The sequence below is a fragment of the Saccopteryx bilineata genome, chromosome 1 (genome assembly GCF_036850765.1).
Source record: "Saccopteryx bilineata isolate mSacBil1 chromosome 1, mSacBil1_pri_phased_curated, whole genome shotgun sequence".
NCBI lineage: Eukaryota > Metazoa > Chordata > Mammalia > Chiroptera > Emballonuridae > Saccopteryx > Saccopteryx bilineata.
The window spans coordinates 257,801,282-257,816,577 of record NC_089490.1 but is presented as its reverse complement, the minus strand read 5'-3'; the positions used below and the strand labels follow the sequence as shown (position 1 = coordinate 257,816,577).

The 15,296-nt window shown below is 35.5% G+C and overlaps 1 protein-coding gene across 1 annotated transcript in view; it reads left to right on the top strand.

Annotated features, from left to right (window-relative positions):
- FCHO2 (FCH and mu domain containing endocytic adaptor 2) overlaps positions 1 to 15,296 on the top strand; it is a 143,144-nt gene that overhangs the window by 89,703 nt on the left and 38,145 nt on the right. The window contains exons 9-11 of the mRNA XM_066241450.1: positions 2,200 to 2,244; positions 5,212 to 5,284; positions 10,310 to 10,334. Of these exons, the coding sequence (XP_066097547.1) occupies positions 2,200 to 2,244; positions 5,212 to 5,284; positions 10,310 to 10,334 (143 nt within the window). The remainder of the gene's footprint in view (positions 1 to 2,199; positions 2,245 to 5,211; positions 5,285 to 10,309; positions 10,335 to 15,296) is intronic.

The window sequence follows — 15,296 nt, the reverse complement described above, 5'->3', positions numbered from 1 at the left end:
ATCTACCACGTTTGTTGGTGTGGAACCAGCCCAGTCCCTGTCTTTGTCCCTCCTACCCTACCATTCTGTATGTGGCTTTCCTTTATTCAGCTAGATTTTAAGTGGTTCTGAATGATGGTTGTTCTGTAGTTTAGTTGTAATTTTGATGTTGTGGGAGGATTCAAGTAGCACATTTACCTAAGTGCCATCTTGACTGGAAGCCCAAGCTCCATTTTTAAATTTCTTGATATGCCAGGTTGTACTGATTACCATTAATAAATTAAAAATTGTTTCATAACAATGCTGGACTTGTATAACTATATATATTATAAAATAGCTAAAATGGTAATTTAATGGAAGATACATTTTTTAGTCTATTATATAGCTTTGGGTATATTTCTTTTTTTTCTTTTTCTTTTTTTTACTGACAGGAGGGGAGGCAGAAAGACAAACTCCTATATATGTCCCAACCAGGATCCACCCAGCAAGCCCACTAGGGGGTGATGCTCTGCCCATCTGGGGCCATTGCTCTGTTACTCAGTAACCCAGCCGTCTTTTTAGCACCTGAGGTGGAGGCCATGGAACTTTCCTCAGTTCACAAGGCCAACTCGCTCTAACCGGTTGAGCCACAGCTGTGGGAGGGAGAGAGAAAGAGAGAGTGAGAGAAGGAGTGGGGCAAGGGTGGAGAAGTAGATGGTTGCTTATCCTGTGTGCCCTGACTGTAAATCGAACCTAGCATATCCATATGCCAGACCAACGCTCTACCATTGATCCAATCATCACGGCCAGGCATAGTTCAATAGAATAAGTCATGGTTTTGCTACTTTTCTTTACTACTCAGATAATTAGGTGTTTTTACATACATGAAAGACACCATATTTTATGGCATTTAAGGATAGTCTCAGCAGACCTGTTATTTCAGGGTTATTTTAGTTTTTTCCTGAGTTTTATTTTATCATCTTCCTTTCTACAATTTATTCCTTGTGCAAGTGCTATATTAATTTTCTTATAAAAGCACTTTGCAGGGATGTGTGTGTATCACATTCTCATGTGAAAACTCTTCCCATTGCCTGCAAACAATAGTTTAATTAATTCCTTGACCTGTTGTACAGTTGGAATAGTGATTTTCAAACCTTTTCCATCTCTTGACACAATAAACTAATTATTACATTTTGCAGCACACCAAAAAAGATATTTTTTGCCAGTCTAACAAAAAAGTCGGTATAATTTTGATTCATTCACACTGGACAGCTGTTGTTGTGTTGGCTGTTGTCATTTTTTTATTTGACAATCTAAGGAAAAAGAGGTCAGTGCCTCTGACTAAATAGTCAGGTGTTACAATGTTTAAAAATTCTTGTGCACACCAGTATGTTGCGGCTCACTGGTTGACAATATTTGAGTTAGAGATTTGGGTTGTAATCACAGCATGACCACTTAGTTAATATGTAATTAATTTGTTTAGTAAATATATATAGAAAACCTATTATTTTCCATCTCCCAGTGGTGAGAGGGAGACAGACATGGTCCCAAGCTTACATTCTAGTAGTTTTTACTATCTTGGCCTCTTGTCTTTCCCGTGAGCACAACCAAGGATTCAGCAATTGCCTATTACTATGTTTGTTTTCTGTCAACTATACTGCAAGCTTCTTGAAAGCAAAAACTACATGTTAGGTTTTTCTGTCTCCAATTCTATAGTATCATATAAATGTTGTGATCATAATAATAGGCTGGTCTCCGTTTTTTAAAGTTATTCCTGATTTTTTAATAACTATCAGATAACACTAGAATATATTTCAGAACATTTAAAAAGGTACAGTTGACCTTTGAACAATGTGGGAGTTAGGAGTTCTGACCCTCACACAATTGAAGATCTGTATATAACTTGACTATCTAGAAACTTAAGTTGTCTCTTGATATCCATGGAGGGATTGGTTACTAGACCCACAGGAAACCAAAATCTACAGATGCTCAAGTCCCCTATATAAAATGGTGTAGATCAATGCAATAATTTGGTCCTCAGTATCTGAATTCCCACCTGTGGATCAAAAACATACAAGTATTTATTGAAGAAGAAAATCCTCATGTAAGTGGACCTACAGTTTAAACTCATGTTGTTTGATAGCCAACTTTACTGTAATGGAATTTGAGCTGATTGTTTTCTATTAGTTTCATTTTTAACTAGCAGTTGTTTATATATATTTATACATATATATTTTTTAGGCCTTATTGAATTTGAAGAATGTGACCCTGCTAGTGCAGTTGAAGGTAAGTTCACTAGTTCTAATATATGTGGAAACTATCTAATATCTTCTGTTTGTTGGAGACATGATGAGGAGCTGCTATGCATTAGTGTCAGCATGTCTGTGGAAGGATATAAAAAATCTGAATGTGATTTGAAGGCCTGCAGATACTAATCTTTACGTAATAAACAGTAGGTTAGCTGAAAGGATTATTCGTAGTTAGAATATATATATTATAAGATTAAATATCACATATATTTGCTTTCAAATATACATTGAAATTTTCTCCATTGACACCTATTTAAAAAAAGTATTGTATTTATTGGGATGACACAATTATATAGGTTTCAGGTGCACAGTTCTACAACATATCATCTGTACACCAAGCCAAGTCTCCATCCATTACCATTTATCCCCCTATACCCCCTGCCACCACCCTGCACCTCCTACCCCTGATTGTCACCACACTGTTGTTCATGTCTGTGAGTTTTCTTTCTTTTTTTCTCTTTTGCTTAATCCCCCCTAAACCTCCAGCCAATGTCAGCCTGCATTCTACATTGACATCCATTTTTAAACATTCTAATGTCATAAATATGAAACTCATCACTGCACATTAATGTACTGTATAGTGCTTGTTCTGTAGTAGGTAATGTTTTGGTAATTAATGAGATTATGCATTAATGTTTTTTTTGTTCTGATTTTTTAGAAAGCAAAACAGGGTGAGGGAGACAGGAAGGGAGAGAGATGAGAAACATCAACTCCTTGCATCACTTTTAGTTGTTCATTGGTTGCTTCTCATATGTGCCTTGATCAGGGTGTGGGGATGATTGGCTCAAGCTGAGCCAGTGAGCCAGTGACCCCTCACTCAAGGCATGACCTTTGGTCTCAAGCCAGTGACTATGGTATCATGTTGGTCCTATGCTCAAGCTGTTGCGCCTGCACTCAGGCCATAAGAGAACCTGGTACCTCAGCATCCCAGTTTGATGCTCTGTCCACTGTGCCACTACCAGTCAGAGCACATTAATGTTAATATTATTATAATTCAGAATGGGTGATAATTTGACTTGAGAAAGGGTTTATACTCTTATTTATTTAAATTGATGTTTTTCATAGAATGAAACCCAAAAGAATGCCTGCTATTCTTGTCATGTTTTTTATATAACTTACTTTGTGAGCTACTAGAAATAATTTGAAAGCAAAGTTCCATTTTTTCTAAAACCTGTATAAGAATTTGGAGAAATGGTTTGCTGTCAATGGTAAAGTCATTATTTTGGAGCATTCAGGAGCTCCGGGACCTAGACTGCTTATAATTACTAGCTGTTTGAGAGCAATAATTATTTAAATTATTTGTACTTTTAAAAATGAGACTAAGAGACATGGACAAGAGTGTGGTGGTTACCAAGGGTGGGGGGGGAGGGAGGACATGGGAGGGAGGGAGGGAGAGAGTTAGGGGGAGGGGGAGGGGCACAGAGAACTAGATAGAGGGTGACGGAGGACAATCTGACTTTGGGCGAGGGGTTTGCAACATAATTTGATGACAAAATAACCTAGACATGTTTTCTTTGAATATATGTACCCTGATTTATTAATGTCATCCCATTACCATTAATAAAAATTTATTAAAAAAAAAAATAAAATAAATTATTTGTACTTCAGCTTTCTTTATTCTAAAATGTGGATAGTAAATAATAGTCTATGAAGATAAAACTGTATTTGATTTTTAAAATATAACACACTATACAAATGTATGGTTTAGGGAGTTTGTTTTGCTTGAAAGCAAGTACATTATTCTAAGACCTGAATTCTAATCCTGGCTATAGTGTTTACTAGCGATATAACACTGACTTAAAAAAAAAAACAAGAACAAAAAATACCGTTGAGTTTCTTCATCTATAAGATGAAAAGTTAGCTTAGGAGTGCTGTAGATCTCAAAGAGTAATAAGCAGCTAAGCTTTAAGTGCTGAATTTCATCAACAATTTAAAAGCATGACTGACTTTTCAAAATTAATTTGTCACGCAAGAAGAGGAATAACTGCCATATTAGGCAAAACAAAAATATTTGTTCTTAATTTACGGTAGTATCCACTTATAACATTGTTTATGTTAGAGATAAATGGACGCCATATTAAAAGTTTTCCAGTTAAGGCCCTGGCCGGTTGGCTCAGCGGTAGAGCTTCGGCCTAGCGTGCGGAGGACCCGGGTTCGATTCCCTGCCAGGGCACACAGGAGAAGCGCCCATTTGCTTCTCCACCCCTCCGCCGCGCTTTCCTCTCTGTCTCTCTCTTCCCCTCCCGCAGCCAAGGCTCCATTGGAGCAAGGATGGCCCGGGCGCTGGGGATGGCTCTGTGGCCTCTGCCTCAGGCGCTAGAGTGGCTCTGGTCGCAACATGGCGACGCCCAGGATGGGCAGAGCATCGCCCCCTGGTGGGCAGAGCGTGGCCCCATGGTGGGCGTGCCGGGTGGATCCCGGTCGGGCGCATGCGGGAGTCTGTCTCTCCCTGTTTCCAGCTTAAGAAAAATGAAAAAAAAAAAAAAGCTTTCCAGTTAAAGTATTAATGAATTTTTTAAATTTAAACAACACATTTATATTTTGTGACACTGTAAAAACAAACATGATTTCACTTGTATTTATAATAAAATTTAATATAGTGAATAATGTACTTTCTTGAAAATTTTAAGATATCTGAAAATGCTTATTTTGCCTGATGTGACTTAGGAAATACTTTGAAAAGAGAATTTCATTGATCAAGTGACTGTTCTATAACCTTTTGGTGAATAATAGGCTATATTATATTAACATAAGTCTAAATAGACTATAACCTTGTTTTAAATATTTGGGTTTAGCAATAGAAACATATCCTTCATCCAAATTTAGTACTGACAGTTATGAGCAAATTATGTGTCAAGATACAAGATGTATTCATAAATTTAATATATCAAGAACAATTATGTTTCTATAACAATATGCAATTTTTAATATACATTTCTTTAAGGTATAAAACCAAGGAAAAGAAAGACTTTTGGTTTGCCAGGAATAATTAAAAAGGAAAAGGATGCAGAGTCTGTGTAAGTATATTAAATATTATCAAAATCCTTTTGTTGTTATAAATAAGTAAGCTTATTGTTTTGAACTTGAAAGTCTTTCAGAAACAAGTCAAATTATATGTCTTAGGGGTGAAAAATAGAACTTTTTAAAATACATGTGCCAGCTCCTCTGATTTTAGTTAAAAGTATTCACTTTTATTATTTTAAAATTTCAAGATGAAAACTTTAGTATCTTAAAATTGAAACTTTAAAGATGCTCTTATTTTATAAAATTATGGGTATATTTAAAAAAAATTAAAATGCAGAGAAAATGAAAAATTCTTTCAAGTCTTGAGGCCTAAGAAAAACCCACAGCCAACAGTGTGATGTAAATCCTTCTAGACAATTCTAAGCATATAGGGACAAGGCAGTCATGATATGTACAGATGCTAATCAATTTATAATGGGGTTACACCCTGATAATCCTGTTGTAACTGAAAATCTCCTGAGTCAAAGATGCTTTTAATACACCTACCAAATGTCGTAACTTAGGCTTAATCATGCTACTTTAAATGTGCTCAGAACACAATATCCAAAAATACTGACAACACAGTACAGATGGTCCCTGACTTAACAATCGTTCAACTTAAGATTTTTCAACTTTACAATGATGTGAAAGTGATATGCATTCAGTAGAAACTGTACTTTGAGTTTTGAATTTTGATTTTTTCCCTAGCTAGGGATGTGCCGTATGATACTCTCGTATGACTTTTGGCACTGGCAGCCCAGCTGTAGCTCCCAGTCAGCCCTGCAAGGATAAGGTTAAACAGCTAATATTCTACAGTGGACTGTTGCTAGTATTTTTGGATATTGTGTTTTGTGTTTTTTGCATCCCATCATATCTACAAAAAGCCCATCTGTGTCTCCTGGTGAGAAGAGGAGGGCAGATACTCTTGAGATAAAACTCAAGATAATTGCCCAACTATAAGCTGATGTAATTGTTCTAAGCACATTTAAAGTAAGCTAGGCCAAAGAAGCTATGATGTTCTACAGGCTCTTGTATTAAATACATTTTTAATTTACAAAATTTTAACTTACAGTGGATTTGTTAAGATATAACCTCATTGTGAATCAAGGAGCATCTGTACACTGTAGTATTATCAGTTGAAGAGTATCATTAAGTCAGACCATTGTAAGTGGGGACCATCTGTATGCATAAATAGAAAATGTTAAATTTGGGAGGGGGAAAAAGCCCCTAGCATGTTTTAAACTAGTCATCATTTTTTCTGTTTACCTATTTTAAAAATAAGAAATTAGTATGCAAAGAACATATAATTTAGCATATAAGAATTTCAGGCCTGACCTGTGGTGGAGCAGTGGATAAAGCGTCGACCTGGAAATGCTGAGGTCGCTGGTTCGAAACCCTGGGTTTGCCTGGTCAAGGCACATATGGGAGTTGATGCTTCCTGCTCCTCCCCCTGTCTCTCTCTCTCTCTCTCTCTCTCCTTCTCTCTCTCCTCTCTAAAATGAATAAATAAAATTAAAAAAAAAAAAAAGAAAGAATTTCAACTAGTGGCCCTGGCCGTTTGGCTCAGTGGTAGAGCGTCGGCCTGGCGTCCAGGAGTCCTGGGTTCGATTCCTGACCAGGGCACACAGGAGAAGCGCCCATCTGCTTCTCCACCCCTCCCCCTCTCCTTCCTCTCTGTCTCTCTCTTCCCCTCCCGCAGCCAGGGCTCCACTGAAGCAAAGTTGGCCCGGGTGCTGAGGATGGCTCTATGGCCTCTGCCTCAGGCACTAGAATGGCTCTGGTTGCAACAGAGCAACGCCCCAGATGGGCAGAGCATCACCCCCTGGTGGGCATGCCAGGTGGATCCCGGTTGGGTGCATGCGGGAGTCTGTCTGACTGCTCCCCATTTCCAACTTCAGAAAAATACAAAAAAAAAAAAAGTCAACTAGTGTTAGCTAAGTGAAGTTTTCTACTTTGATTATATATTAGAATTCCCTGGGAAATTAAGTAGATCTATGTTAGGCCTCATCTCAGAGTAATTAAACCAGATTCTTGGGCAAGAGGGCCCAGCATAGTTTTTGTTTCATTTTGTTTGGTTTTAAGCAACCTATGTACTTATATACATCTGAGGTTGCTAATATGCATCTGGGGTTGAGAAACATTGAGCTATGATTAACCAGAGACAAACTGGAATTAAAGAAATCTTTTTGTAATTACTCAACCCATTTAGATCAAAGAGACACTAATTAAAAGCCTTAAGTGATTTGTTGACTCTGTAACATTGGCTGAAAATTTAAAATCCTTACTTCTCTAACAATCTGAGTTCTTATGAAATGTAATGTTTTGATGGGCACTCTTATTTGTAAACAAGAAAACAATTTGTGCTCTGGCTGCTTTTGCCTATTTCCTAGTTATATTCTTCTTATCTGAGTGTCTCAGAATTTCTACCATTCTAAATGTCAGTTTCTTTCTCCCTCCCCAATTGGTATTTGGTTAACAAATTAAGGCCAGTTGTGAAGTAATTTTTATCTATAGTTACCATCTCTTCTTTTTTGAACATTTATGAAAGGTGTATTTTGCTAAGGGGATGGAACCTAATCTCTGTATAACATTAAATATACATTTTGAAGTCTAAACAATTGATTTATAAGTAAATTTTTAATGCAGGTAGTTCATTTGTTAGTGACTATATTTTAAAAAGTAATGGCCATAAATTAAATGTTTTCACAGCAGTTCATTCAGGGAGCTTATAATATTTTTGTATATCTGTGTTTTTAAATAATATTTCATGATGAGTAATTTTCCAATATGATCATTAGGCCATTTGGATATTGGAGTATTTTTTATCAATTAGAATGGTAGGGCAGAAAATTATTCTTTAACCATTGCACCATGATTGCCTTCTTTCAATCCTTCCTGGGAGAAAAAAAGTTAGAATTCACTTTGCTTAAAATTTCCAAGGCTCTTGGCAAACTTTTGTTCATAGCCTGAAGGCTTTTGAAATGCCAGTAATTGTGGAAGAGGGATCCTGCACGGAGTATGCTCTTCCTGGGGCTTCATCTGCAAGTCTGAGTCCACTATGAAGGCAAGCAGATGAGTGCTGTAACCGAGACTAAAGAGTTCTGGCTTAAAGCCAGAGAATAAACTGTTTAGAATTTTTACCTTTGCTTTTATACACTGCTCACAAAAATTAGGGGATTAGGGAAAGATACTCCAGTACTTTCAGCCTTTTGTATAGTGCATTTTCACCAATGAAATAAAAGTTGGTTTTGCATCTTATTTGCATAATTGCACAACTTTCTTTTACTTGTTTGCTTTTCTGATGTTCTTGTTTAATAAATAAAAATCAAATGCTTCTTTTTTTATTGCTTTATATTCATTTTGAAATATCCCCTAATTTTTGTGAGCAGTATATTTAAACTGTATGTTTTAAATAAAAAAAGGTAGAAAGTTGAAAAGTACTAACACCTTAATTGATTTGATAGAGGGATTAAATTTATTATTACAGTGCCTTTTCTAGTGGAACATTTTCTCAGAGTTTACATAGGTTTTCCTCATCTACCAACAATAACAAAGCTGTTTTTCAAAATTTATAATTTTAAAGTAGATATAAAGACGTGGGATTTGCGTTTCCCTGTCTCTGGTGCTTCAACTGGATTAAGATAAGGGTCATTTCTCTCTTTTTTTATTTAGTCTATTTCATTTTATCTACCTGTTACAAAATTCAGATTGTAGATTTTTCTGGTTTGTATTTAGTCTTCAAGTAGAGATTACTCATTTATCCTATATATTAATTTAATGCTTTTATTGTTCTTTTGGCTCTTAAGGTATATGCAATGCCTGTATTTTCAGTTTGTTAAAGTAGCACATTTTGATATTATGTGCATTATCTGTCTCAAGCCAACGAATATTCAGTTCATCCAACTGCCTTTTAAATATATACTTTAATTTTTGTTTGTGAATTTGTTTTAAAATATAAACACAGTTCTTCTAACTTTATTCCTCAGGGTATCAAAGTCTTTAACTTTACATTTTTGGTTAATTGAAAGGGTGGGTTTTTATATTTTGGTTTTACATTTAAAATAATAGTTTTTATTAATTTATATCCAAAATTATCGATTGAATTATAAAATGTTTATCAGTTAAATGATAAAATACCAGGTCTGAACTACATACTACATTAGATTGGAAAGCTATTTGAAGTGAAAGTCTAACTACTCATTTAACAAATTTGGAGAAAAGTAGTTTTCACTTTTATATAAACTAGTTATAGGAAGTACTGTACTTTAAAACTTCAATTTTGAAAGTATAGACTTTAGACAAAGTTTTAAAATTTATTTTAAAATGATGTTTATTTACCATTATTTATCCATAAAGATAAATACAGACTTTTTAAAAGTTAGGCTTTATTCTTTGAAGAAAACTTTTTTTTTTTAACACTTTTTCTTCCTGGAGAATTAAAAGTCACTAGGAATCCCTGTAGGACTGATAGCTTCCTTGATATGACCCATGTGTATGTTCATGGAAAAGAAGTACTTCTTTTTTTCTTTTTTTAAGTGAGAGGAGGGGAAATTAAAATAGACTCCCACATGCTCCCAGACTGGGATCTACCTGGCAACCCTGTATTGGGCCTATGCTCAGGCTAGTCACGCCATCGGCTGCGAGAGGGGAAAAGAGGGAGAATGGGGAGATGGGAGGGGAACACAAGCAGATGGTCGCTTCTCATGTATTCCCTGACCAGGGATCAAACCCCGGACCTCCTGCATGCTGGGCCAACATCTCTATCCACTGAGCCAACCAGCCAGGGCTGAAAATAACTACTTTTGAAAGTAGTTTTAAAATTACTTGTTTTATTTTGTTATGTGTTATGGGCATAGGAATGCCTTGTTTTGGATTTTAAAATCATTTGCTATATTTTAATCTTTATGAAATGATTTCTCTAAGTATTTTTGTAGAGTTTAAAAGTTATGTTTAAATATCAGGGTAAATACATTCAATATAGTATTATATCAGACAGTTCTAATAGTTAACTATTTCTAATACTTTGTTTGTTTTAATAGGGAATGCCCGGATGCAGATTCACTTGTAAGTAGATTTTACTTTGATATAAACAATTTAAATTAGCTGTTTTAATTAGGAAATACTGAGCAGATTTAGGTTGAGTAGTTTATAATCTTTCTAAGAAAAATACTAATCTTATTATAAATTCACAGTTAAAATTATTTACAGATGCATTTTTAGCTTTATATTAGCAGATACTCGTCTATTAAATAGAAGGTGTTTTTAACTAACTTGTATTTAATAGGAAAAGTGGACATTTTACTTGTAAAATTGGAATGGTGCCATAGCATACTTTTTCTTGGGTAATATGTCAGATCTCAAATCTGCATACTTTATTTTAAAATGTGGTGCTCTTACTGATTGATTCTTAGATCTATTAAAAGTAATACTTTATCTGTTCATGTATTTAAGTTTTATTTAAGAGCTTGTCATTTTAGAAAAAATAATCGTAGTTAGTACTTTTCTGTGCCTTTTATTTTGTTGTAAAGAAAATTTGTTTTATTTCTTAATTAAATGTATTTCTTTATATATAATTAAAGACAGTATCAAATGGAGCTGCCTGTGGTTACAGTAGAAGAGAGAATTTATCAAATGGCATATACGTAGTATATAAACAGACACATTTTTCAAATTTCTCCTTCAACACTGGTCAGGTTGATAAGTAGAGTCGAGTCAGGCTGTCCATCTCCTTTGCTTGTTGTTTTTGCTTGCATAACTGTTCTTTTGGCCCAAAAAATTTTGATTTTTTACAGCATATTGGTGTACCAAAAGAAAGAACTAGATATTTTGTGAAACATTCATTGTGTTTTGAATTACTTAAGATAAAACTAATTTTTTGTTTCATATTTCAGCTTTAAACGAAAACAATGATGTTAATCATTTTATAGTGAAAATAATGAAATAGACTCTTAATGAGCTCTAGGAAGCATCAGAGTGTTTTATTGGATTAAAAACATCTACCTTATCTCTTGCCTGTTTTGATCCCTTGGTTTATTGATGAATGGACGCAGCAGATGTGTTTCACATTTATTTTTGGTACTCGTGCATCTTATTTCTAAATTATATATAACATTTGTTTTATTGCAACATTGCATAAAATCCTTTAATATTTATATTTTATATATCTCCATTTATTATTTTAAAAAGTTTTTTATTATTTTGAGAAAGTGAGCAAGAGAGACAGGAAGGGAGAGAGAGTGAGAAGCCTTATCTCATAGTTGCTTTCCCTTTAGTTGTACATTGAGCTTCTTGTACGTGTCTTGACTGTGGCGGTGCCAGTGCACTGCCTTTAGCTCAAGCCAGCAACCTTGGGCTTTTCATGCCAGAGACCTTTGGGCTCAAGCTGGTGAGCTTTGGGATTATATAGACGATTCCTTTGCTTAAGCCAGTGACTCTACTATGATGAGCCCATGGTCAGAGCCAGTGACATAAGGGTTTCGAACCAGTGACCTCAGCGTTCTGGGTCAGTGCTTTTTCCACTGCACCACTGCTGGTCAGGCTTAAAAATAAAACATTTTTAACTCTCTCAGCTCATTGATAACTGTTCTGTAATGATCAAATTAATCAATTTTGAACTTTAGTCAGTAATTATCTGGAATTATAAAAGGGCTTTTAAAGAAGACACAAAATTCTTCTGCCATATAAAAATGATTTATAAATTTGTCTATGTAGAAATAAAAAACTTATAAAATTAGAAAAAATACACTATAGAAGGATTTGAATAACTAAAGGTAAATTGGCAGAGTATATTTGCAAGACATGTAACAAGGGACTAATTAATCTCCATTGTACAGTTTTTATATAGATCAGCATAAAAGGTAAGCAAGTACCTTGTAGGAAAATGGAATTAAATATGAAGAAATAAAAATGGTGAATAAATGTAAGAAATGTTCAAAATATTAGTTTCATACTGAATATAAATTGGTACAGTCTGTCTTGTGGATAGTTTGACAGTATCTTTCCAAATAAGAAATGCATATTCATTTTGACATTGCAATCCTATGCCAGGGGTTTACTGTTACGACTTTCACAAATTTATATGTGATACATCAAGATACATGCATATATAGAGGGAGGGGAGGAGAGAGAGGTAAAGATTGTTTATATTAGAAAAAACTGGAAACACTAAAGCATCTGTCAAGATGCAGTTGGTTAAATAAATTATAAACATTCACTTGATGAAGTAACTGATATTAGTTACGTTGCTCTGTGTCTGCTGACATGGAAAGAGCTTAGTAAATAAAAGCAAATATGAACTTCTAAGTAATTGCAATTTTAAAAATAGAGATGTGTGGGTACAGTTGTTCCTCCCCATCCATGGTTTTGCTTTCTGCTGTTTCAGTTAATGTGGTCAATTGCAGTCAGAAACTAATGGAAAGTTCCAGAAATAAACAATAAGTTTTAAAATTGTATACCATTCTGAGTAGTGTGATGAAATCTCACACTGTCCTGCCCCCTTTTCACTCAGGATGCGAATCATCCCTTTGTCAAGCATATCCGTGTTGTATACACTGCCCATCCTACAGTCTTGGTTGTAATCAGTTTGTAGCCATCTTGTTTATCAGTTTGACTCTCATGGTATTGGTGTGCTTGTGTTCAGGTAATACTTATTTACTTAATGCCACATTCACATAACTTTTATTGGAGTATATTGGTATAATTGTTCTGTTATTGTTGTTGCTCTCTTACTTTGCCTGATTTATAAATTTGACTTTATCATAGATATGTGTATATATAGTGCTTAGTACTATCTGCGGTTTAAGGCAGTGGTCCCCACCTTTTTTGGGGCCACGGACTGGTTTAATGTCAGAAAATATTTTCACGGACCGGCCTTTAGGGTGGGACGGATAAATGTATCACGTGACTGAGACAAGCATCAAGAGTGAGTCTTGGACAGATGTAACAGAGGGAATCTGGTCATTTTAAAAAAATAAAACATCATTCAGACTTAAATATAAATAAAACGGAAATAATGTAAGTTATTTATTCTTTCTCTGCGGACTGGTACCAAATGGCCCACGGACCGGTGCTAGTCCATGGCCCGGGGGTTGGGGACCACTGGTTTAAGGCACGCACTGGGGGCCTTGGAATGTATCCCCCAAGGATGGGTGCGGACTACTGTACATGTGTTCTCTTTTTAACAGAGAATGAGTTACAAGACACTTAGTTGTGGGGAGAAGGGTTACAGTGGAGATAAGCAGGGAAAAAAGGCTTTCATTTTTTGTTGGTTCCTTTTATTTATGGCTAGTCTTACTGATTACTTATAAAAATATCAATAGGCAACCTTGGTAGGGAAGTTTTTTCTTTCTTTTAATGTCTATTTAATTTAAAATTTTATTTAGAGGTCCTCTGTAGTTTGAAAGTTTCCCAAGGAAGTGTGAATTGCTCTTTTCTTTTGGTTTTGGCTAATTCTCCCATTCCAGACAGAGATACTGAGAAATATTCAATTGACTTGTGAATTGTGTCCTAATATACACTGCTCACAAAAATTAGGGGATATTTTATCGCTTAGTTTTCATTTTGAAATATCCCCTAATTTTTGTGAGCAGTAAATTTTTTTTTGAATCACTACTGCTTTCCAGAATCCACCAAAACTGCCTTTTAGACTGATAGGTGAAACAAACTGTTCTTCATACTGTTTTTGACTACTTAGTGCTTTGCTTAATATAGAAATTATGGGTTGAATGGACCAAGGTGTAACAGGTTAAGTTTTTATTAAGTTTCTATGAATAGTTCTAGCATTGAAAACCTAGTACACTGGGAATCATTGCTTTTTTCCAAGAAACCTTTTTATTTTGAATTATTAATTTACAGAAAATTGCAAAGATAATAAGTACAGAGCAGTCCTGTGTACCTTTCACCGTGCTTCTCCTGATGGTAACATCTTACAAAACTACAGTACAGTGTCGCAACTAGGATATTGACACTAATATAGCAAAACAGAACATTCCGTTATCTACAGGATCTTTCATGTTGATTGCCCTATTACAGCCACTTTCCCTCCATCCTCACCTTTTCCTTAACCTCTGGCAACCACAGATCTGTTCTCCATTTTTATAATTACGTCATTTGAAAGTTACAAAATGTTATGAAAGTTATACATGTTATTTAAGTGGAATTATCATGTAACCTTTTGAGATTTCTTTTTCACTCAGCACAAGTCTCTGGAGATTAATCCAGATTGTGTGTTTGAATAGTTCATTCCTTTTTATTGCTGAATAGTACACTGTGGTATAGATATATACCAAAGTTTAACCATTGACCTATTGTGGGACATTTAATTGTTTACAATTTTTGGCTATTCGAAATAAGATGCTTTGAACGGACATATGTAGGTTTTTGTGTGGATATAATGTACCTCTCTGATCCTGATAATTTTCTTTCTGAAGTCTGTTTTGCTTAATAGCAAAACACTCTTTTTTCTTAATTACTGTTTGCATGGTATATTTTTTCATTCTTTTACTTTCAACCTACCTATATTATTATATTTGAAGTGAGTTGTTTTTTTTTGTATTTTTTGTATTTTTCTGAAGTTGGAAACAGGGAGGCAGTCAGACAGACTCCCACATGCGCCCGACTGGGATCCACCGGGCATGCCCACCAAGGGGTGATGCTCTGCCCATCTGGGGCTTTGCTCTGCTGCAACCAGAGCCATTCTAGCGCCTGAGGCAGAGGCTACAGAGCCATCCTCAGTGCCCAGGCCAACCTTGCTCCAGTGGAGCCTTGGCTGCTGGAGGGGAAGAGAGAGACAGAGAGGAAGGAGAAGGGGAGGGGTGGAGAAGCAGATGGGCTCTTCTCCTGTGTGCCCTGGCCGGGAATCAAACCTGGGACTCTCTCACACCAGGCCGACGCTCTACCACTGAGCCAACCGGCCAGGGCTTGAAGTGAGTTTCTTATAGATAGCATATAGTTGGGTCATGTGTTTAATCCATTCTCCTAGTCTCTGTCTTTTGTTATATTTGGATTATTTATATTTAATGTGATTAT